Consider the following 24,830-nt stretch of genomic DNA (forward strand, 5'->3'; position numbering starts at 1 on the left):
AGTAGGTGGTGGTGACATCTCAAATTCCATTGGAAAGCAATGAAATGAGAGGTGACAAATGCAATAGCCTATAGCTACCACAAGAGGACAGCATGTGTCCACAGTCTCTCTCCAGGTCAGTAAGGAGTGAGACAATAAAAATACATTCATGAACTTCTACATAACAATGAATTGGTAAGTTGTGGAAAATACTGTGTTTATTCTGAAAATAAGCACTATCAAAATATACATGTCTTTGATTTCATTTTGTGGATAAACCAATGGAAATTCGTACATTTAACAGAACCACAAGTGACGCAAGAAAAAATGTAACAGTCAGAGAATATAAAATAGCTCTTACAATTTCAGATGTACCATTGAGTCACCATGACAGCAGGTTTGTTTGATCATTCAATAAAATTAGTACATTTTATACAATGTCATATTTAAATTATACCTATATCACAGTGTAACTTCAACACAGAAACAAAACATGAGCCATCCTCGACTGGGTTTGGTGCCAGCAACAATTTGGGACTTGATAGTACATTTCTCCAATCTTTGACACACATTTGATCTTTGAAAGACTCTGACCAGGTAAAGTCTAAACATTATAGTGCATTCATTGACGCGTAAAAAAAAGTGCAACAATAATCTAAGGCAGAAAATATAAAGGTCTATTTTCTAAACACATCTCCGAGCAGTAAGAAGCGATTACACAGCAGAAGCAGGCATGACACCCCCAAACAACCGATGACATTGTTGTGAGTTGCAACATTTGGCTCTGACTGACCTTAGCGTCAGGGCAGGCAAATCAGACAGCTGAGCCAGATTCAGCCGCGAGCAGGACAGAGCTGAGGCATCTAACAGTACTACAAGTACAGCCTCGGATGCCCAGGCTTCGCTCACATTGAAGTGAAAGCCTGAGACAGAGGCTACTTTTATTTTGATTTGTGCGATAGCATTGGATGCCCAGTATTTGACTGGCTAAGAGACTAGTAGGAAGACAATGACAATGTCTGGTTTCCAGTTTAGTTAAAGGGAGTAGCGGCAGCAAATTTAAAAGCAGCACTATAATAGCCATATCCGAAATGCATAACTGTACATGTGCCGGAGGCTTAGTGAGCAATACAACCATAGTTCATTTCTCTTGATAAATATACCAAGGTAAACAGTAGTGCTATAGATGAAATGGCATCCAAACAAGTAGCATGTTCACTAGTAAAACAAAGGCCATTGAAATCCCTAAATTGTTTTTGATGCATAAGGCTACTGTTGGTGATATTCCATCCCTTATAATGACACGGTCAGTACTTCTCTCCCATCGCCACTTGCCTGTGTGTGTGTGTGTCTTCCATGCTTCCTTCATTCAACCCTGCATGTAAGACTAAACCAAGCATCCCTCTCAAACATTACTGATGTCATCCTGTGATGGCCCGTTACACTCGTCCTCAGGCAGTGTGAAGCGGATGGCTCGGCTCTTCTCCCAACCCCTCCTGATACGACTCAGCCGGAGAGCCACACACGGCAGGGACAGAGCCAGCCTCCCCAGCAGCACAGCCAGCTGCAGGGCCAGCACCAGCAGGAAGGTGGGAGGGAGGTAGAAGCGATACTGCTCCGGGTCCAAGCACCGGTCCCAGCCATAGGTCAGCGTGTGGAGGGTGGCCATCACCAGGGCGGTGTAGCCAAGTCTGGACTGGAGGGGAGAAAACGTATTTGAATTGAACTGAATCTGGGTGATAGCCGGCTTCAGATGTACTCACTATAAGTTAATTTGGTTTGAAATCCTGTTTTTTTTATTCAATACAATGTCAGGTTGTGAGATCCGATGGTGATGGCCCATTTTATATTGAACGTTTTAAAAAATACACTTCTGAACTTATAAATCCCCCAATACTCCATCCATACCCAAACAAACCCCTTTATGAAAGACTGTAAATGCAAACGAGGTTGGCCTACCCAGATGTACAGAACACCGGGGATCTGGCTGTTGACCTTTGAACCTTCTACATAACCTAATAACTCAACATCTTAGTGAGGTGAAAGGAAGTGGTGACTTGAGTGGTATATTATATGTGCAGTATATTAGCTCACGAGTGTAGTAAAGAGGCCCAAGGGGACAGTATGACCTACAAGCTCAACATTTGTCCTTAATGAGCCCCTGTAGTCAGCGCTGTGTGTGTCTGTGTGTGTGTTCCCTCTAATTATTAGCACAGTACAGGGCACTACAGAGAGCAGCTGAATTATAATTACCCTTGACAGGCGGGAAGGTTCACTGTCGTGACTCACCCATTTCATCCCCATCCCTAAGTATACTGAACAAAAATATAAACGCAACATGTAAAGTGTTGGTCCCATGTTTCATGAGCTGAAATAAAAATCCCAGAAATGTTCCACAAGCACAAAAAGCTTATTTTTCTTACATTTTGTGCACACATTTGTTTACATCCCTGTTAGTGAGCATTTCTCCTTTGCCAAGATAATCCATCCACTTGACAGGTGTGGCATATTGTGCTGCCATCTTGTTAGAAGGTAACAGATTATTTTATTATAGTGATTAAGAGTGACTTTCATTGTGTTCCATGGTGTTTAGCGCCCCTGGTGGAGCTTTCTGGTACTTAGAATTGTGTAAAAAAAAAAAACGAAGTAAAGTAGTCATTCTGCACGCAGACAAGCAGCTAGAAACAACGCTACTGTACAGTTCTTTCAGTGCAACTATTTCTTGTTACGCTTCAGCCTCGGAAAATATTTGTTTGTAAGTTCAATTCAAGCATATTGCAAGTGATGATAATATTGTTATTGACAGAATTGCTTACTTATCAATGTTAGTTGGTTACATTTACTCACGCAAATTGCATTGACTTTCATGGATGCCGTTAGCTGTATTAGTTTGCTCGTCGTTCATGTAAAAGAAGTGTAAAACATACTATAGTTTGTTACTGTTTCTAGTGTAATATGCTTTGTTATTGTACAGAGGTGTTTGTACATTATTAGAGTAATGAAAGGAGTTGGCTAGTTGTTACTCATAGAGTAATTATCTATTTGGTTTGTCGTCATGCCAGATATATGGTAACTTGGCACTTGCTTTGTATTTATGCAACTTCAACTTGAAATGTATAATGTACAGCTACAGTATGTCAATGTGAATTGAATACTAAAGTATATTATTCTCTGTATTTGCAGTTTCACAACATAAACGTTTTCAATACATTCGTTCAAGAAAAGTCACGCCTTGGAAGTTTTATTGAAGACTCAGTTGTTAGCTATCTGTCTAGTTTTGCACGGGAACGCAATTCCAGGGCAGAATAGTGAAAAAACATCATCACGGCGGGCTCAAGCACAAGAATAATCGCACGTGGTGGTTATGATTCTACGTTCATTAGCCAACAAAGCCTCTGATCCTAGGGATGACCAGCAGTCTACGATGCAGCAACCAGAGGCAAGTGTTCGACAGAAAGAGGAAGAGGAGCGAGTAAGAGAGATGGAGGAGCCTCTTCAGCACATTGAGACCAAGTCTCAGTCTACAAGATCAAGGTCATCAAAACAGTCAAGCAGATCCTCAACGGCGAGTTGTGCAGCCATCAAAGCACGTGCCAAGGCAGACGAAGTGCGTGCTCGAGTCTCCTATGCTGAAAAGGAAGCTTCTATGATGAAACAAAAAGCGGAACTGGATGCAAGTTTATATGTTCTCCAAGTTGAGAGAACAGCTGCTGCTGCGTTGGCTGAAGCTGTAGCCTTTGAAGAAGCTGTAGAGTCTGAACGCAGAGAGCTCCACAGAGAACTCAACACAGGGACACAGCCCTTAAGTCCAGTCCAACGTACTTGTGAGTATGTGCAACAACATGCTAGGCCCTACTTTGCTGAAATGCCATTTGAAGTAGAGACACAAGAGCTTAGTGTTGACCCAGCTACAGGCCACAATCCAGAAAGTAGCAAACAACGGAGCATGAGCAGAGACTCTCCGTACAAAAGAAATGAAAAGCAGCATGGTGGAAAGGGAAAACAGACCCACTTCCAGTCACCGACACAAAGTTTCCCTGAGTCACAAGTGGCACCAGAACTCACCAAGTACCTCCTGCGCCGTGAGATGGTGAGTTCCGGACTCCTGAAGTTTGATGATCGTCCTGAAAATTATAGGGCATGGAAAGCATCTTTTCTCAATGCGACCAGAGACTTGAATCTATCAGCCAGGGAAGAGTTAGATCTAATTACCAAGTGGCTAGGGGCAGAGTCGTCTGAGCAAGCAAAGATAATTAGATCTGTCTATATTCTCAATGCAACAGCAGGGCTTAACATGGTCTGGCAACGACTAGAAGAGTGCTATGGTACACCCGAAGTGATCGAGAATGCACTGTTGAAGAAAATTGATGAATTTCCAAAACTGTCTAACAAAGACAATCACAAACTAAGAGAACTGGGTGACATTCTTCTCGAACTGGAGTGTGCTAAAGAAGAAGGGTACCTTCCAGGCCTCGCTTATCTGGACACATCTCGTGGGGTAAACCCTATAGTAGAGAAACTTCCATTCAGTTTACAAGAGAAATGGATAGCACAGGGATCCAAATACAAGGAGGACTATCGGGTAGCATTCCCACCATTCTCGTTTTCTCGAGATTCATCAGGAACCAGGCGAAAATTAGAAACGACCCCAGCTTCACCCTCTACACCTCAACTACCCAGGTGTCTGTGAAAAGTGAGAAACCTGTCAGGTACAGCAGCAGGACACCTGTGACTGTACACAAAACAGATGTGTCATCTGAGCCCTCAGACCACCAAACCAAACCCAGTAAGACAAAGGTTGAAAGCCCTGACCATCACTGTCCAATACATAACAAGCCTCATCCTCTTAAAAAGTGTCGCGGATTTAGATACAAAAAGCTAGATGAGCGCAAATCATATCTCAAAGAGAATGGCATTTGTTTCCGATGTTGTGGGTCAACTCAGCACAGAGCTAAAGACTGTAAGGTGTCAATCAAGTGCTCCGAGTGTGACAGCGACAGACATCTTGCTGCTCTGCATCCAGGTCCAGCTCCTTCAACGATAGACACCGCTACAGCAGAGAAAGAGCATGGCGGGGAGCAAGGTGAAGATGCTCTTCTATCAGTCACCTCAAAGTGTACCGAGATCTGTGGTGAGGCAGCCAATCCAAGATCATGTTCAAAAATATGCCTAGTCAAAGCTTATCCAGCTGGGAAAAGAGAGAAAGCTGTCAAAATGTATGCAGTGCTTGATGAACAGAGCAACAAATCTCTGGCCAAGACAGAGTTTTTCAATCTCTTCAACATCAATGACAACTCTGCTCCATACACCATGAAGACCTGTTCTGGGGTAACAGAGACTTCAGGCAGGAGAGCCGTCAACTTCATGGTGGAGTCTATAGACGGACACAAGCAGCTCACTCTCCCTACTCTGATAGAGTGTGACATGATGCCAGACGATAGAATGGAGATTCCCTCCCCAGACATTGCGCATCATCATCCCCATCTGCAACCAGTGGCGGACAAAATTCCAGCTGTGGACCCAGACGCTCCCATCCTCCTGCTCTTAGGACGAGACATCTTAAGGGTACACAAGGTACGAGAACAAATCAATGGGCCCCACGACACTCCTTATGCACAGCGACTCGACCTCGGGTGGGTCATCGTGGGTGAAGTTTGTCTGCGAACGGCTCACCGACCAGCCAGTGTTAACGTGTTCAGGACAAACATACTTCAAAATGGTCGCACGTCCTATCTGAGCCCTTGCCCTGACATCATCCAGGTGAAAGAGAACTACAGCAGCGTAGCTCAGCAACACATTTCTCTCTCTACAGGGCACTCGAGAGATCCAAGCACAACTGTGAACACAGACAGCCTGGGATGTTCCGTGTTCAACAAAACACAAGACGATGATAAACCAGCACCATCTGTGGAAGACAAAGCTTTCTTGGACATTATGGACAAACAGGTTTTCCAGGATGATGGAAACAACTGGGTGGCTCCACTACCCTTTCGCCCCACTAGACGTCATCTTCCTAATAACAGGGAGCAGGCCATGAAGCGTCTCACATCACTTCGTAGGACTTTAGACAAAAAGCCTGACATGAAACTTCAATTTATTGACTTCATGCAAAAGATGCTGGATAACGACCAAGCTGAACATTCTCCGACACTAGAGGGAGACAAAGAACGCTGGTATCTGCCAATATTTGGTGTTTACCATCCACAAAAGCCTGAACAAATAAGAGTGGTGTTTGACTCCAGCGCTGAGTGTCAAGGCGTGTCACTGAACGACGTCCTGCTCAGGGGTCCAGACTTAAACAACACACTCTTGGGCGTCTTAATGCGCTTCCGCAAGGATGGCATTGCACTAACGACAGATGTGCAACAAATGTTTTACTGTTTTGGTGTACGTGAGGATCACAGAGATTACTTAAGGTTTCTCTGGTATGAAGACAACAAACCAGATAGAAACATAACTGAGTACAGGATGAAAGTCCATGTATTTGGGAACAGCCCTCACCAGCCGTAGCCATCTACTGCATGAGACGAGCAGCTCTACAGGGTGAGAAGGAATACGGGTCAGAACCCAAGCAGTTTGTAGTGAGGAACTTTTATGTCGATGATGGGCTGATATCAGTAGCTACTCCAGAAGAAGCTATCAACATTATGAGAAAAACACAAGCAATGTTAGCGGAGTCCAACATGAAACTACACAAGATTGCATCCAATAGCAAAACAGTTATGGAAGCCTTCCCCATGGAGGACCGTGCCAAGGACTTAAAAGACTTGGAACTCGGAGTAGATCCTCTCCCTTTTCAACGGAGCCTGGGACTTTCCTGGAACCTGGAAACAGACAGCTTCACATTCCAGGTGTCCCACAATGAGAAGCCTTTTACACGGAGAGGCATCCTGTCCACAGTGAATAGTCTTTATGACCCCCTTGGGTTTGTGGCTCCAATAACAATGCAAGGGAAAGCCTTAATCAGAGAACTCTCTTCTGATCAGAGTGAGTGGGATGCCCCCTTCCCACAGAAAAAGAAGAGGAATGGAAAATGTGGAAGGAATCTTTGATGGAGTTGGAACATCTGTATATTCAGCGGCCCTACATCCTAGTCTCCTTGTCTACCACTCAAAGAAGAGAGCTGCACATCTTCTCGGATGCCTCTACAGTAGCCATAGGAGCGGTAGCCTATCTGAGAGTTATTGACTCGGAAGGTCAATGCCATGTTGGATTTGTCATGGGGAAATCTAAATTGGCCCTCGACCGCCCACACTATCCCACGCCTAGAACTGTGTGCGGCTGTGCTAGCTGTTGAGATGTATGAACTGATCAGAGACGAAATAGACATTGATGTAAATGCAGCCAAGTTCTACACAGACAGTAAGATAGTTCTCGGTTACATCCACAATGTCACCAAAATATTTTATGTGTATGTTGCCAATAGGGTAACTCGTATCAGGAAGTCTACCCATCCAGACCAGTGGTGTTACGTAAACACTGACAGCAATCCAGCAGACCATGCAACCAGGCCCATACGAGCCGCACTCTTAAAGCACACCAGTTGGTTCTCAGGTCCCCCCTTTTCTGGCTCAAACAAACTCAAGTGAGTCTGAGACCATCAATTTTGACCTTGTAGAGCCTGACGAGACGCAGAGATTCGGCCAGACGTCACTGCCTTCGTCACTAAGGTTTCTGGAGCTCAATTCGGCTCTCATCGCTTTGAGAGGTTCTCGAACTGGAAAGCTCTCAATCGAGCCACAGCACGACTCATTCATGTTGCCAGATCCTTTCACGAAAGTGCGGACGACAACAACTGCAGAGGCTGGCATCAGTGTAAAAAACCATGCAGTACAAGTGAGTTGTCACAAGCCAAAACAACAATCATTCACTGTGTGCAACATGAAGCCTTCAAAGAGGAATTCAAATGCCTTGAGAAAGGAAAAGAGTTACCAAAACAAAGTACACTCAAAAAGCTGAACCCAGTGATTGATGAGGATGGGTTGCTGAGGGTGGGAGGCCGATTATCCTCTGCTGACCTGTCACAAGACGAAAAACATCCTCTCATCATCCCACGGACGCATCATGTCGCCACTCTGCTGGTAAGACATTATCACGAGCAAGTGGCTCACCAGGGCCGTCATTTTTCAGATGGAGCTATTCGAGCAGCAGGCTTCTGGATTATTGGGAGCAAACATCTGGTCTCTGGTATCATCCACAAGTGTGTCACCTGCCGTAAGGTTAGAGGAAAGTCAGTTGACCAAAAGATGGCGGACTTACCTGCAGACAGACTCACATCAGAGCCACCATTCACCAGTGTTGGACTTGATGTGTTTGGACCATGGAATGTCATAACTCGTCGCACTAGAGGTGGTAGTGCAGACTCCAAGCGCTGGGCGGTACTCTTTACATGTATGTCTACTAGAGCAGTCCATATTGAGCTCATCGAATCCATGTCCACATCCAGCTTCATCAACGCACTGAGGCGTTTTTTCTCTATCCGTGGTCCAGCAAAAGTGCTACGCTCTGATCGAGGTACAAACTTTATAGGTGCCTGCAGGGAACTGGGAATCGACACAAATGACTCAGAGTTGACTAAATACCTCTCAGACAAGGGATGTACTTGGATATTTAATCCCCCACACTCGTCTCATATGGGTGGTTCTTGGGAGAGACTCATTGGGGTTGCCAGACGTATCCTTGATGCTATGCTGTTTCAGACGGGCTCCACTCGTCTCACACATGAGGTCTTGAGCACTCTTATGTCTGAAGTTATGGCAATAATCAATGCGAGACCCCTAGTGTCAGTGTCAACCGATCCTGACATGCCTGCCATTCTTACACCCTCAATGTTACTGACACAAAAGACCAACGCTACCTCAGCCCCTTCTGGATATTTCCACATGAACGATCTTCATGGAAAACAGGGGAAGCAAGTCCAGTGTCTCGCTGACACTTTTTGGAAAAGGTGGAGACAGGAGTACCTGACAACACTGCAGAGACGCAGAAAATGGACAGCAGAAAAGCCAAATGTGAAAGTGGGAGATGTTGTCTTATTGAAAGACAGTCAGACGCACAGAAATGACTGGCCAGTCGGACTTGTGGTCAAAACCTTTCCCAGTACTGACGAAAAGGTCAGGAAAGTAGAACTAAAGGTTGTCAAGCAAGGGATTGCTAAGGTGTTTCTGAGACCAATCTCAGAGTTTGAGTTTGAGTTTATTTTTACAGGGACAGTGCACATTAATCAACGTTTCAGTAAAAGTGCCGGTTTTAGCCAGCCGGCTAATTTTCAACCGCAGTCCCTGGGCAGGTTATTAAAAACAATTACAATATAGACAATAACAACATAGAACAAGACATAGCATACAGACATAGCAACATAGGACAAACAAGACGTAGCATACAGACCGAGCAACATAGAACAAAAAGCAGCAAGACAAAATTCATAAAAGCAACAAAGTGTTTCCACACCTCACAAGTTACAGACAACAGACATGGAAAGCGGCAACACACAGCTAGGGACCATGTTCACAAATCTGATTGACTTTTAGCCATGTCTTCAAGCATTTTGTGAAAGTGTGATATGTGGTGCAGTTATGTGTGTCTGATGGCAGTGTATTCCAGACATGGGAAGCTCTCACAGAAAAAGCGGATTTACTAAAGGTGCTTTTCCTTAGGGGAACTACACAGTCACCTCTCATGGCAGACCTTGTGGATCTGCTGCCATATGTTTGGGTTTTCTGTTTAACAAAAATACTGAGTGGAGGGGGAGCCAAGCCATTTAGGATCTTGAATACAAGACATGCATCGGTGTATTGCACAAGATTTTCCCAACTCAGGAGCTCATGCTTTCTAAGGATGTGACAGTGATGATGGCTATTGGGCTTCCTATCAAGCACTTTGAGAGCCTGTTTGTAGACAGACTGAATAGGTCTTACTGTTGTACAGCAAGCTTGGGCCCAACTAGTCAAGCAGTATGTTAAGTGGGGGAGTATCATAGATTTGAAGTACAGTTTTGCTACCTCTGTAGTCAAACAATTTCGTATAAATCGGAAATTAGCTAGGTTGAATTTGGTTATTTGAATTACCTTTTTCACATGCTTTTTAAAAGAGAGGTTGGAATCAAGTATGATGCCAAGGTACTTAAAATCAGATACCCCCTGGAGCTTCTCCCCTGACACATAGACTTCTGGCTCAGTAGCATCTGTTGCCCCCTTTGTGAAGAACATGCAAACAGTTTTTTTCACATTGAGATGCAAACACGAGTCACTGAGGCACTTTGTAACCTGGACCATTACAGTAGTGAGTTCTTGTGCAGCTTGTTGTTTGCTCTTTGCATGCACATATATCACTGTATCATCTGCATACATTTGAACTTCAGACCCAGTACAGACAGAAGGCAGATCATTAATGTACAGGCTGAACAGGAGGGGCCCCAGTATTGACCCTTGGGGCACACCCACATCATAGCTAAGAGTGGGCGACAGCTCATTGCTCACTCTGACACACTGAGTTCTGCCTTCAAGGTATGATTTCATCCATCTCAAGGCATCGGGGGAAAAGTTGAACTTGGACAATTTTGTGATGAGAATCTCATGGTTAACAGTATCAAAAAGCCTTCCTTAGGTCCAGAAACACAGCCCCAACAACGCCCCTTTGTCCATCTTGGACTTCACATTTTCCAGAAAAAAGCAGTTGGCCATTTCTGTGGAGTGTTTCGCTCTGAAGCCAAACTGCATGGAATGTAATGTGAAGGGGCTGTTGTTGAGGTGGGCAATCAGTTGTTCTGCTACACACTTTTCAACAATCTTTGACACCACAGGTAGTATACTAATGGGCCTGTAGTTACTCACATCAGCAGGGTCGCCTGATTTAAAGATGGCCGTTATTATGGCCGACTTCCATACCCTTGGAAACATCCCGAGACCAATAGATGTGTTGGTGACCTTAGTAATGGGGCCAATGAGTGACTCTTTGTAGTTTTTAAGAAAGGTAGAGTCCATCCCAAACACATCTTTGGCTTTAGAGTTCTTTAGTGAGCTAATCACCTTGTCTACCTTTGACTCAGAAACCTCCCTTATGATGAAGACAGGTTGAGCATCATTTACTAGCACTGAGCCCAAGAAACCAGTGGAGGGGTTCTGTGTCAGTACCCTGACAGAGTCAATAAAGTAGGAATTGAAGGCTATTGCTATTTCGACTGCATCCTGTGTTAGATTGTTATTCACCATGATTTCTAGAGAGATTGTTGTTCTTCTTTCTGAAGCATCCTAGAGGCAAAATATTTTATTTCATAGTGGCACAATTTCATTATACCAGGTGGGGAGTGTGCTGCCATCTTGTTAGAAGGTAACAGATTATTTTATTATAGTGATTAAGAGTGACTTTCATTGTGTTCCATGGTGTTTAGCGCCCCCTAGTGGAGCTTTCTGGTACCTAGAATTATGTACAAAAAAAAAACGGAAGTAAAGTAGTCATTCTGCACGCAGACAAGCAGCTAGAAACAACGCTACTGTACAGTTCTTTCAGTGCAACTATTTCTTGTTACGCTTCAGCCTCGGAAAATATTTGTTTGTAAGTTCAATTCAAGCATATTGCAAGTGATGATAAAATTGTTATTGACAGAATTGCTTACTTATCAATGTTAGTTGGTTACATTTACTCACGCAAATTGCATTGACTTTCATGGATGCCGTTAGCTGTATTAGTTTGCTCGTGCGTCATGTAAAAGAAGTGTAAAACATACTATAGTTTGTTACTGTTTCTAGTGTAATATGCTTTGTTATTGTACAGAGGTGTTTGTACATTATTAGAGTAATGAAAGGAGTTGGCTAGTTGTTACTCATAGAGTAATTATCTATTTGGTTTGTCGTCATGCCAGATATATGGTAACTTGGCACTTGCTTTGTATTTATGCAACTTCAACTTGAAATGTATAATGTACAGCTACAGTATGTCAATGTGAATTGAATACTAAAGTATATTATTCTCTGTATTTGCAGTTTCACAACATAAACGTTTTCAATACATTCGTTCAAGAAAAGTCACGCCTTGGAAGTTTTATTGAAGACTCAGTTGTTAGCTATCTGTCTAGTTTTGCACGGGAACGCAATTCCAGGGCAGAATAGTGAAAAAACATCATCACGGCGGGCTCAAGCACAAGAATAATCGCACGTGGTGGTTATGATTCTACGTTCATTAGCCAACAAAGCCTCTGATCCTAGGGATGACCAGCAGTCTACGATGCAGCAACCAGAGGCAAGTGTTCGACAGAAAGAGGAAGAGGAGCGAGTAAGAGAGATGGAGGAGCCTCTTCAGCACATTGAGACCAAGTCTCAGTCTACAAGATCAAGGTCATCAAAACAGTCAAGCAGATCCTCAACGGCGAGTTGTGCAGCCATCAAAGCACGTGCCAAGGCAGACGCAGTGCGTGCTCGAGTCTCCTATGCTGAAAAGGAAGCTTCTATGATGAAACAAAAAGCGGAACTGGATGCAAGTTTATATGTTCTCCATGTTGAGAGAACAGCTGCTGCTGCGTTGGCTGAAGCTGTAGCCTTTGAAGAAGCTGTAGAGTCTGAACGCAGAGAGCTCCACAGAGAACTCAACACAGGGACACAGCCCTTAAGTCCAGTCCAACGTACTTGTGAGTATGTGCAACAACATGCTAGGCCCTACTTTGCTGAAATGCCATTTGAAGTAGAGACACAAGAGCTTAGTGTTGACCCAGCTACAGGCCACAATCCAGAAAGTAGCAAACAACGGAGCATGAGCAGAGACTCTCCGTACAAAAGAAATGAAAAGCAGCATGGTGGAAAGGGAAAACAGACCCACTTCCAGTCACCGACACAAAGCTTCCCTGAGTCACAAGTGGCACCAGAACTCACCAAGTACCTCCTGCGCCGTGAGATGGTGAGTTCCGCACTCCTGAAGTTTGATGATCGTCCTGAAAATTATTGGGCATGGAAAGCATCTTTTCTCAATGCGACCAGAGACTTGAATCTATCAGCCAGGGAAGAGTTAGATCTAATTACCAAGTGGCTAGGGGCAGAGTCGTCTGAGCAAGCAAAGATAATTAGATCTGTCTATATTCTCAATGCAACAGCAGGGCTTAACATGGTCTGGCAACGACTAGAAGAGTGCTATGGTACACCCGAAGTGATCGAGAATGCACTGTTGAAGAAAATTGATGAATTTCCAAAACTGTCTAACAAAGACAATCACAAACTAAGAGAACTGGGTGACATTCTTCTCGAACTGGAGTGTGCTAAAGAAGAAGGGTACCTTCCAGGCCTCGCTTATCTGGACACATCTCGTGGGGTAAACCCTATAGTAGAGAAACTTCCATTCAGTTTACAAGAGAAATGGATAGCACAGGGATCCAAATACAAGGAGGACTATCGGGTAGCATTCCCACCATTCTCGTTTTTCTCGAGATTCATCAGGAACCAGGCGAAAATTAGAAACGACCCCAGCTTCACCCTCTACACCTCAACTACCCAGGTGTCTGTGAAAAGTGAGAAACCTGTCAGGTACAGCAGCAGGACACCTGTGACTGTACACAAAACAGATGTGTCATCTGAGCCCTCAGACCACCAAACCAAACCCAGTAAGACAAAGGTTGAAAGCCCTGACCATCACTGTCCAATACATAACAAGCCTCATCCTCTTAAAAAGTGTCGCGGATTTAGATACAAAAAGCTAGATGAGCGCAAATCATATCTCAAAGAGAATGGCATTTGTTTCCGATGTTGTGGGTCAACTCAGCACAGAGCTAAAGACTGTAAGGTGTCAATCAAGTGCTCCGAGTGTGACAGCGACAGACATCTTGCTGCTCTGCATCCAGGTCCAGCTCCTTCAACGATAGACACCGCTACAGCAGAGAAAGAGCATGGCGGGGAGCAAGGTGAAGATGCTCTTCTATCAGTCACCTCAAAGTGTACCGAGATCTGTGGTGAGGCAGCCAATCCAAGATCATGTTCAAAAATATGCCTAGTCAAAGCTTATCCAGCTGGGAAAAGAGAGAAAGCTGTCAAAATGTATGCAGTGCTTGATGAACAGAGCAACAAATCTCTGGCCAAGACAGAGTTGTTCAATCTCTTCAACATCAATGACAACTCTGCTCCATACACCATGAAGACCTGTTCTGGGGTAACAGAGACTTCAGGCAGGAGAGCCGTCAACTTCATGGTGGAGTCTATAGACGGACACAAGCAGCTCACTCTCCCTACTCTGATAGAGTGTGACATGATGCCAGACGATAGAATGGAGATTCCCTCCCCAGACATTGCGCATCATCATCCCCATCTGCAACCAGTGGCGGACAAAATTCCAGCTGTGGACCCAGACGCTCCCATCCTCCTGCTCTTAGGACGAGACATCTTAAGGGTACACAAGGTACGAGAACAAATCAATGGGCCCCACGACACTCCTTATGCACAGCGACTCGACCTCGGGTGGGTCATCGTGGGTGAAGTTTGTCTGCGAACGGCTCACCGACCAGCCAGTGTTAACGTGTTCAGGACAAACATACTTCAAAATGGTCGCACGTCCTATCTGAGCCCTTGCCCTGACATCATCCAGGTGAAAGAGAACTACAGCAGCGTAGCTCAGCAACACATTTCTCTCTCTACAGGGCACTCGAGAGATCCAAGCACAACTGTGAACACAGACAGCCTGGGATGTTCCGTGTTCAACAAAACACAAGACGATGATAAACCAGCACCATCTGTGGAAGACAAAGCTTTCTTGGACATTATGGACAAACAGGTTTTCCAGGATGATGGAAACAACTGGGTGGCTCCACTACCCTTTCGCCCCACTAGACGTCATCTTCCTAATAACAGGGAGCAGGCCATGAAGCGTCTCACATCACTTCGTAGGACTTTAGACAAAAAGCCTGACATGAAACTTCAATTTATTGACTTCATGCAAAAGATGCTGGATAACGACTCAAGCTGAACATTCTCCGACACTAGAGGGAGACAAAGAACGCTGGTATCTGCCAATATTTGGTGTTTACCATCCACAAAAGCCTGAACAAATAAGAGTGGTGTTTGACTCCAGCGCTGAGTGTCAAGGCGTGTCACTGAACGACGTCCTGCTCAGGGGTCCAGACTTAAACAACACACTCTTGGGCGTCTTAATGCGCTTCCGCAAGGATGGCATTGCACTAACGACAGATGTGCAACAAATGTTTTACTGTTTTGGTGTACGTGAGGATCACAGAGATTACTTAAGGTTTCTCTGGTATGAAGACAACAAACCAGATAGAAACATAACTGAGTACAGGATGAAAGTCCATGTATTTGGGAACAGCCCCTCACCAGCCGTAGCCATCTACTGCATGAGACGAGCAGCTCTACAGGGTGAGAAGGAATACGGGTCAGAACCCAAGCAGTTTGTAGTGAGGAACTTTTATGTCGATGATGGGCTGATATCAGTAGCTACTCCAGAAGAAGCTATCAACATTATGAGAAAAACACAAGCAATGTTAGCGGAGTCCAACATGAAACTACACAAGATTGCATCCAATAGCAAAACAGTTATGGAAGCCTTCCCCATGGAGGACCGTGCCAAGGACTTAAAAGACTTGGAACTCGGAGTAGATCCTCTCCCTTTTCAACGGAGCCTGGGACTTTCCTGGAACCTGGAAACAGACAGCTTCACATTCCAGGTGTCCCACAATGAGAAGCCTTTTACACGGAGAGGCATCCTGTCCACAGTGAATAGTCTTTATGACCCCCTTGGGTTTGTGGCTCCAATAACAATGCAAGGGAAAGCCTTAATCAGAGAACTCTCTTCTGATCAGAGTGAGTGGGATGCCCCCCTTCCCACAGAAAAAGAAGAGGAATGGAAAATGTGGAAGGAATCTTTGATGGAGTTGGAACATCTGTATATTCAGCGGCCCTACATCCTAGTCTCCTTGTCTACCACTCAAAGAAGAGAGCTGCACATCTTCTCGGATGCCTCTACAGTAGCCATAGGAGCGGTAGCCTATCTGAGAGTTATTGACTCGGAAGGTCAATGCCATGTTGGATTTGTCATGGGGAAATCTAAATTGGCCCCTCGACCGGCCCACACTATCCCATGCCTAGAACTGTGTGCGGCTGTGCTAGCTGTTGAGATGTATGAACTGATCAGAGACGAAATAGACATTGATGTAAATGCAGCCAAGTTCTACACAGACAGTAAGATAGTTCTCGGTTACATCCACAATGTCACCAAAATATTTTATGTGTATGTTGCCAATAGGGTAACTCGTATCAGGAAGTCTACCCATCCAGACCAGTGGTGTTACGTAAACACTGACAGCAATCCAGCAGACCATGCAACCAGGCCCATACGAGCCGCACTCTTAAAGCACACCAGTTGGTTCTCAGGTCCCCCTTTTCTGGCTCAAGCAAACTCAAGTGAGTCTGAGACCATCAATTTTGACCTTGTAGAGCCTGACGCAGACGCAGAGATTCGGCCAGACGTCACTGCCTTCGTCACTAAGGTTTCTGGAGCTCAATTCGGCTCTCATCGCTTTGAGAGGTTCTCGAACTGGAAAGCTCTCAATCGAGCCACAGCACGACTCATTCATGTTGCCAGATCCTTTCACGAAAGTGCGGACGACAACAACTGCAGAGGCTGGCATCAGTGTAAAAAACCATGCAGTACAAGTGAGTTGTCACAAGCCAAAACAACAATCATTCACTGTGTGCAACATGAAGCCTTCAAAGAGGAATTCAAATGCCTTGAGAAAGGAAAAGAGTTACCAAAACAAAGTACACTCAAAAAGCTGAACCCAGTGATTGATGAGGATGGGTTGCTGAGGGTGGGAGGCCGATTATCCTCTGCTGACCTGTCACAAGACGAAAAACATCCTCTCATCATCCCACGGACGCATCATGTCGCCACTCTGCTGGTAAGACATTATCACGAGCAAGTGGCTCACCAGGGCCGTCATTTTTCAGATGGAGCTATTCGAGCAGCAGGCTTCTGGATTATTGGGAGCAAACATCTGGTCTCTGGTATCATCCACAAGTGTGTCACCTGCCGTAAGGTTAGAGGAAAGTCAGTTGACCAAAAGATGGCGGACTTACCTGCAGACAGACTCACATCAGAGCCACCATTCACCAGTGTTGGACTTGATGTGTTTGGACCATGGAATGTCATAACTCGTCGCACTAGAGGTGGTAGTGCAGACTCCAAGCGCTGGGCGGTACTCTTTACATGTATGTCTACTAGAGCAGTCCATATTGAGCTCATCGAATCCATGTCCACATCCAGCTTCATCAACGCACTGAGGCGTTTTTTCTCTATCCGTGGTCCAGCAAAAGTGCTACGCTCTGATCGAGGTACAAACTTTATAGGTGCCTGCAGGGAACTGGGAATCGACACAAATGACTCAGAGTTGACTAAATACCTCTCAGACAAGGGATGTACTTGGATATTTAATCCCCCACACTCGTCTCATATGGGTGGTTCTTGGGAGAGACTCATTGGGGTTGCCAGACGTATCCTTGATGCTATGCTGTTTCAGACGGGCTCCACTCGTCTCACACATGAGGTCTTGAGCACTCTTATGTCTGAAGTTATGGCAATAATCAATGCGAGACCCCTAGTGTCAGTGTCAACCGATCCTGACATGCCTGCCATTCTTACACCCTCAATGTTACTGACACAAAAGACCAACGCTACCTCAGCCCCTTCTGGATATTTCCACATGAACGATCTTCATGGAAAACAGGGGAAGCAAGTCCAGTGTCTCGCTGACACTTTTTGGAAAAGGTGGAGACAGGAGTACCTGACAACACTGCAGAGACGCAGAAAATGGACAGCAGAAAAGCCAAATGTGAAAGTGGGAGATGTTGTCTTATTGAAAGACAGTCAGACGCACAGAAATGACTGGCCAGTCGGACTTGTGGTCAAAACCTTTCCCAGTACTGACGAAAAGGTCAGGAAAGTAGAACTAAAGGTTGTCAAGCAAGGGATTGCTAAGGTGTTTCTGAGACCAATCTCAGAGTTTGAGTTTGAGTTTATTTTTACAGGGACAGTGCACATTAATCAATGTTTCAGTAAAAGTGCCGGTTTTAGCCAGCCGGCTAATTTTCAACCGCAGTCCCTGGGCAGGTTATTAAAAACAATTACAATATAGACAATAACAACATAGAACAAGACATAGCATACAGACATAGCAACATAGGACAAACAAGACGTAGCATACAGACCGAGCAACATAGAACAAAAAGCAGCAAGACAAAATTCATAAAAGCAACAAAGTGTTTCCACACCTCACAAGTTACAGACAACAGACATGGAAAGCGGCAACACACAGCTAGGGACCATGTTCACAAATCTGATTGACCTTTTAGCCATGTCTTCAAGCATTTTGTGAAAGTGTGATATGTGGTGCAGTTATGTGTGTCTGATGGCAGTGTATTCCAGACATGGGAAGCTCTCACAGAAAAAGCGGATTTACTAAAGGTGCTTTTCCTTAGGGGAACTACACAGTCACCTCTCATGGCAGACCTTGTGGATCTGCTGCCATATGTTTGGGTTTTCTGTTTAACAAAAATACTGAGTGGAGGGGGAGCCAAGCCATTTAGGATCTTGAATACAAGACATGCATCGGTGTATTGCACAAGATTTTCCCAACTCAGGAGCTCATGCTTTCTAAGGATGTGACAGTGATGATGGCTATTGGGCTTCCTATCAAGCACTTTGAGAGCCTGTTTGTAGACAGACTGAATAGGTCTTACTGTTGTACAGCAAGCTTGGGCCCAACTAGTCAAGCAGTATGTTAAGTGGGGGAGTATCATAGATTTGAAGTACAGTTTTGCTACCTCTGTAGTCAAACAATTTCGTATAAATCGGAAATTAGCTAGGTTGAATTTGGTTATTTGAATTACCTTTTTCACATGCTTTTTAAAAGAGAGGTTGGAATCAAGTATGATGCCAAGGTACTTAAAATCAGATACCCCCTGGAGCTTCTCCCCTGACACATAGACTTCTGGCTCAGTAGCATCTGTTGCCCCCTTTGTGAAGAACATGCAAACAGTTTTTTTCACATTGAGATGCAAACACGAGTCACTGAGGCACTTTGTAACCTGGACCATTACAGTAGTGAGTTCTTGTGCAGCTTGTTGTTTGCTCTTTGCATGCACATATATCACTGTATCATCTGCATACATTTGAACTTCAGACCCAGTACAGACAGAAGGCAGATCATTAATGTACAGGCTGAACAGGAGGGGCCCCAGTATTGACCCCTTGGGGCACACCCACATCATAGCTAAGAGTGGGCGACAGCTCATTGCTCACTCTGACACACTGAGTTCTGCCTTCAAGGTATGATTTCATCCATCTCAAGGCATCGGGGGAAAAGTTGAACTTGGACAATTTTGTGATGAGAATCTCATGGTTAACAGTATCAAAAGCCTTCCTTAGGTCCAGAAACACAGCCCCAACAACGCCCCCTTTGTCCATCTTGGACTTCACATTTTCCAGAAAAAAGCAGTTGGCCATTTCTGTGGAGTGTTTCGCTCTGAAGCCAAACTGCATGGAATGTAATGTGAAGGGGCTGTTGTTGAGGTGGGCAATCAGTTGTTCTGCTACACACTTTTCAACAATCTTTGACACCACAGGTAGTATACTAATGGGCCTGTAGTTACTCACATCAGCAGGGTCGCCTGATTTAAAGATGGCCGTTATTATGGCCGACTTCCATACCCTTGGAAACACCCCCGAGACCAATAGATGTGTTGGTGACCTTAGTAATGGGGCCAATGAGTGACTCTTTGTAGTTTTTAAGAAAGGTAGAGTCCATCCCAAACACATCTTTGGCTTTAGAGTTCTTTAGTGAGCTAATCACCTTGTCTACCTTTGACTCAGAAACCTCCCTTATGATGAAGACAGGTTGAGCATCATTTACTAGCACTGAGCCCAAGAAACCAGTGGAGGGGTTCTGTGTCAGTACCCTGACAGAGTCAATAAAGTAGGAATTGAAGGCTATTGCTATTTCGACTGCATCCTGTGTTAGATTGTTATTCACCATGATTTCTAGAGAGATTGTTGTTCTTCTTTCTGAAGCATCCTAGAGGCAAAATATTTTATTTCATAGTGGCACAATTTCATTATACCAGGTGGAGAGTGTGCTGCCATCTTGTTAGAAGGTAACAGATTATTTTATTATAGTGATTAAGAGTGACTTTCATTGTGTTCCATGGTGTTTAGCGCCCCCTAGTGGAGCTTTCTGGTACCTAGAATTATGTACAACAAAAAAAACGGAAGTAAAGTAGTCATTCTGCACGCAGACAAGCAGCTAGAAACAACGCTACTGTACAGTTCTTTCAGTGCAACTATTTCTTGTTACGCTTCAGCCTCGGAAAATATTTGTTTGTAAGTTCAATTCAAGCATATTGCAAGTGATGATAATATTGTTATTGACAGAATTGCTTACTTATCAATGTTAGTTGGTTACATTTACTCACGCAAATTGCATTGACTTTCATGGATGCCGTTAGCTGTATTAGTTTGCTCGTAGCGTCAAAAATGTAAAACATACTATAGTTTGTTACTGTTTCTAGTGTAATATGCTTTGTTATTGTACAGAGGTGTTTGTACATTATTAGAGTAATGAAAGGAGTTGGCTAGTTGTTACTCATAGAGTAATTATCTATTTGGTTTGTCGTCATGCCAGATATATGGTAACTTGGCACTTGCTTTGTATTTATGCAACTTCAACTTGAAATGTATAATGTACAGCTACAGTATGTCAATGTGAATTGAATACTAAAGTATATTATTTTCTGTATTTGCAGTTTCACAACATAAACGTTTTCAATACATTCGTTCAAGAAAAGTCACGCCTTGGAAGTTTTATTGAAGACTCAGTTGTTAGCTATCTGTCTAGTTTTGCACGGGAACGCAATTCCAGGGCAGAATACATATCAAGAAGCTGATTAAACAGCATGATCATCACACAGGTTCACGTTGTGCTGAGGACAATAAAAGGCCACTTTAAAATGTGCAGTTTTGTCACAACACAATGCCAGAGATGTCTCAAGTTGAGGGAGTGTACAATTGGCATGCTGACTGCAGGAATGTCCACCAGAGCTGTTGCCAGAGAATTGAATGTTAATTTCTCTACCATAAGCTGCCTCCAATAAAATTTTACAGAATTTGGCAGTACATCCAACTGGCCTCACAACTGCAGACCACATGTAACCACACCAGCCCAGGACCTCCACATCCGGCTTCTTCACCTGCGGGATCGTCAGAGGGAGGGTGGGGGGGTATGTTGAGGAGTATTTCTGTCCGTAATAAAGCCCTTTTGTGGGGAAAAACTCATTCTGATTGGCTGGGCCTGGCTTCCCAGTGGGTGAGCCTATTCCCTCCAGGGCCCACCCATGGCTGCACTGCTGCCCAGTCATGTGAAATCCATAGATTAGGGCCTAATTTATTTATTTAAATTGACTATTTTCCTTATAAGAACTGTAACTCAGTAAAATCGTTGAGATTGTTGCATTTATACTTTTGTTCAGGATACATGTTTATTACTTTTATACTTAATGCATCTCATTTTACCAATAATTATACAAGCCTCTGTTAAGAAAGTCTGGGCAAGTAAACAGTTCCTAATACCAGCCTAACTCACTTAAAGCCATGTCCGTCTGTACTATGAATCAGCAGGACTGAACTCACTACATTATGTCTGGCTGGCTGCAAGCTTAAGGGACTGCAAGACTGTAATCTTGATGGAGAATAATGCTCAAATGTTTTACTGCGGCTCCGGGCTGTTGGCAGACAGGCCATTCTGACAGGCCAAGCAGAACCCAGGCCTTTTATCACAGGGACTAGCAGCATGTGACTAATCTGGCGCCGACTGGATCAGCTTAACATACATATGAAGGGGAAGTTCTAAAAGCTCCAAAGAAGGACAAATCCCTGGAAAATGGAACCATTATAGTAAAGTTCCCCCTTTATGAATTCCGAGGCATGCGAGAAGAAGAGTTGACACGCATAGCTCAGAGGTTGTCTTTCTACAGTAGGCTACAATGTTAATGTGTTTTGCCAGTCTTCGACTGCTCCATTGACTTACTGCTCATGTACACAGAAAAGGTGTGTGTGTGCAAATGTGCTGACCTGTACGAAGCTGAACTCCCTCCAGTTGAGAGATTTGCCCACGGTGGGCAGTGAGGAGATAGCCAGCAGAGAGAGCAGGCCCAGGGCCAGGATGCCTATAGACAGATACAGCTCCATCCTTCACACCTTCTCCTCTACCCACGAGTCCTCCTGGCCTGCCTTCACCTGCACAGCAAACACACATTGTTGCTTACTGTGAGGTCAGGTGGTTACACTATAATATGCATAATCCATTAAAATGTTTTACCATATTGAAAACGTTATAAATGCTGATGAGTAGAAATGTTTTTAATGCTTATGTTTAGACCCATACATTTATACTTCAATACTAATTCATTTATAGTATGTAGGCTACACTATTTATAAATAGTTTGATGACGCTTTCTCACCTGTTTGAAGGCAGCATTGAGCAGACTGTAGCGTGCAGACCTGCGCATGGGCAAACACAGGCTATAGACGGCATGCAGGGCTGCGCAGAGGAAGGCACAGAGGCCCAACTGCTTCCGAAGCTGCAGCCAGCGATCCAACCAGTTGGGGAAGCGCCTGTACTTGGTGCCCCACGACAGCTGCAGGAAGGCAGCCACGAGGCCTGGCAGGTAGACCAGAGCCAGGGTCACCAAGGCCACCGAGGGAGAGTCACGTTTACCACCTCCACCGGCATTTTGTAGAATGCGCTCTTCCCCGCCGTGGCGTAAGGGTGGATGACGTCACGTAGGAAGTTGTAGGCGTAGAAGAAGAGGAAAAGGCAGAGGGTGGAGAGACAAGGGAGACGCCACGAAGGGAAGAGGTACAGGGGGGTGTTCTCTATCTCCTGGGCAGAGGAGAGGCGGCCCATGTCAACAGGGATGAAGCCTAGACTGCGGCAGATCTGGAGTACAGCGCTCTTGGCCCTACTGCTGTCACTGCAAATTAGCACCTGGATAGTAAAGAGAAGAGTGTCAGCTAAGGGAAGGGAATCTTCACCAAGGAGAACCCAACTGAAGAGACACTATACTTCACCAATAGCCTACCCTACATCACATCGTTTAGCTACAGTGACATCGTATGACCAACACCTGTGAGAATATGGTTGCAAGATGAGAATGTGTGAAACATCTAACATTACATAAACTGCAGACATTGTCCGGTTTAGAGCAAAAAATATATAAAAACTGTACGTCCAAATGTCATTCAGAGTAGTAATGTCTGTCTGTCTGTCTCTTCTCTGGCACTGTTGTGTGTTCAGAGGACTTAGGCCTTACCTGTCTGCTGCCGTCCCGTGGCCCCGTCTGCAGGCTCCAGGCCGAGATCACATTGAAGCCCTTCACCACACTGCTCTCTGGGAAGATATCAGCCAGCTGCTCCGCGTAGGACTGCTTATCCCTGTTGATCTTAGTACCGTTACTAACATCCACCAGAATCTTCCCCACTAGCGGCTCCCTCAGCCCAGCCAGGGTGGAGTAGTGCTCGGGGAAGAGGGCCACGAACACCAGGTCGGCCTGGGTGGCAGCCTGGTGCTGGGTGGTCACCTCAGCCTCCTCGGGAAAGAGGGAGGCACAGCGCTTGGGGTTGCGGCTGCCCACCACCACCCGGTACCCGGAAGCTACCAGCCCGGTGGCTAAGGAGCGGGAGAAGTCACCTGTGCCCAGGATGCCAACCAAGGGGGTACCTGGATAGGAAATTGAGGTTTTGAGGTGTCTGGGGCTGGGGCTGGCACCACCCCATATTAGAGGCTTCTTCATCTCCTCCTGGGGCATCCTGTCCTGCGCTGAAAAAAACAAAAGGTCACTAACAGTGTCACATGTCTATCAATAGACAATTGTGTCTGTGCAGCATTCAATGTAAAGATGATTTTGTTATTGACACAAATTAACACTGATGTACTACTTGATTCAACAGGCAAACTAGCTAGCTAGCTAATGCAACCTGCTTATAACTGCTATAGCTAGCTAACTAACTAGCTAACTAACTAGCTAACTAACTAACTAACCAACACTACTACTACTACTACTACTACTACTACTACTACTACTACTACTCCTCCTCCTCCTCCTCCTCGCAGGCTAACGAAGTTACTAGCTAGACATCCTTTATTTGTGCACACCTCTTGCAGGTGTACTGCCTTCAATACTTAGACAATGAGGTATTGAAGCCAGGGCTACGCAAATTGATATTCTAGCTAGCTACTCCTACTCCAAAGGAGAACTCATGTTAGCTAGCTAACAGTTAGCTAGCTGAGCTGGCTACCTACCTGTCCTTGCTTGGTTGAACGCAATGCTAGCTAGCTAAGAAAGTTAGCTAGCTAACATTTGGGCAAAAATATAGAACACAGAAGTACCAACTATTTTCGACAAAATTGGTCAACTTCTATAAATGTCCTATGTATACTTTAACTAACTAGCTACAGCAAAACAGTAGACACGAATAACTTTTTAATTCATCTTGGTTGGCTCACCTCCTTTCTTGACGTCTGTGTATTTTTGTCCTATGCTCATAACTTTGTGACGCAGAAATCTGTCCCCACCCCAACCGCGCCTCTGTGTGAAGAAGATAAGTTCCTCGCCAAACTGACATGAGAGCTGACCTACAGTAGGCTAGGACTGGCCCATTAAGTTAACAGTAGCTACAGTATAAGTTATTCCTAGCAAGAAGACAGTAGACAACCCATAATTAACATGGTTCGAAAAGCTCTGACTCTTATGTAAATTGATTGCAGTGTCTATGGGTATTTAGAATTTTTATTTCAAGATGTTCTCTGTGGTGCA

At 44.7% G+C, this 24,830-nt stretch overlaps 2 protein-coding genes and 1 pseudogene across 2 annotated transcripts; 2 read left to right on the top strand and 1 right to left on the bottom strand.

Annotated features, from left to right (window-relative positions):
- Nucleotides 1-175: 175 nt before the first annotated feature.
- LOC121563105 lies at nt 176-24,621 on the bottom strand (annotated as a pseudogene).
- Nucleotides 7,614-11,267, top strand: LOC121561808. Its single transcript, XM_045218430.1, has 2 exons — nt 7,614-9,161; nt 11,203-11,267. The coding sequence occupies exons 1-2, from the start codon at nt 8,226-8,228 to the stop codon at nt 11,230-11,232; spliced, it is 966 nt and encodes a 321-aa protein (XP_045074365.1). The 5' UTR covers nt 7,614-8,225; the 3' UTR covers nt 11,233-11,267.
- LOC123487255 lies at nt 14,921-20,074 on the top strand. The gene is made up of 2 exons (XM_045218429.1): nt 14,921-17,965; nt 20,010-20,074. The coding sequence occupies exons 1-2, from the start codon at nt 15,101-15,103 to the stop codon at nt 20,037-20,039; spliced, it is 2,895 nt and encodes a 964-aa protein (XP_045074364.1). The 5' UTR covers nt 14,921-15,100; the 3' UTR covers nt 20,040-20,074.
- Nucleotides 24,622-24,830: the final 209 nt, after the last annotated feature.

Source organism: Coregonus clupeaformis, unplaced genomic scaffold (assembly GCF_020615455.1).
Source record: "Coregonus clupeaformis isolate EN_2021a unplaced genomic scaffold, ASM2061545v1 scaf1575, whole genome shotgun sequence".
NCBI lineage: Eukaryota > Metazoa > Chordata > Actinopteri > Salmoniformes > Salmonidae > Coregonus > Coregonus clupeaformis.

What these genes read in the sequence shown, in the direction of transcription:
- LOC121561808 (XM_045218430.1), top strand. Translation starts at nt 8,226, where the DNA reads ATGGCGGACTTACCTGCAGACAGACTCACATCAGAGCCACCATTCACC. An exon ending in TTCTGAGACCAATCTCAGAG is followed by an intron (nt 9,162 to 11,202) that starts TTTGAGTTTGAG and finishes ATTTCTAGAGAG; the next exon opens with ATTGTTGTTCTTCTTTCTGA.
- LOC123487255 (XM_045218429.1), top strand. Translation starts at nt 15,101, where the DNA reads ATGCGCTTCCGCAAGGATGGCATTGCACTAACGACAGATGTGCAACAA. An exon ending in TTCTGAGACCAATCTCAGAG is followed by an intron (nt 17,966 to 20,009) that starts TTTGAGTTTGAG and finishes ATTTCTAGAGAG; the next exon opens with ATTGTTGTTCTTCTTTCTGA.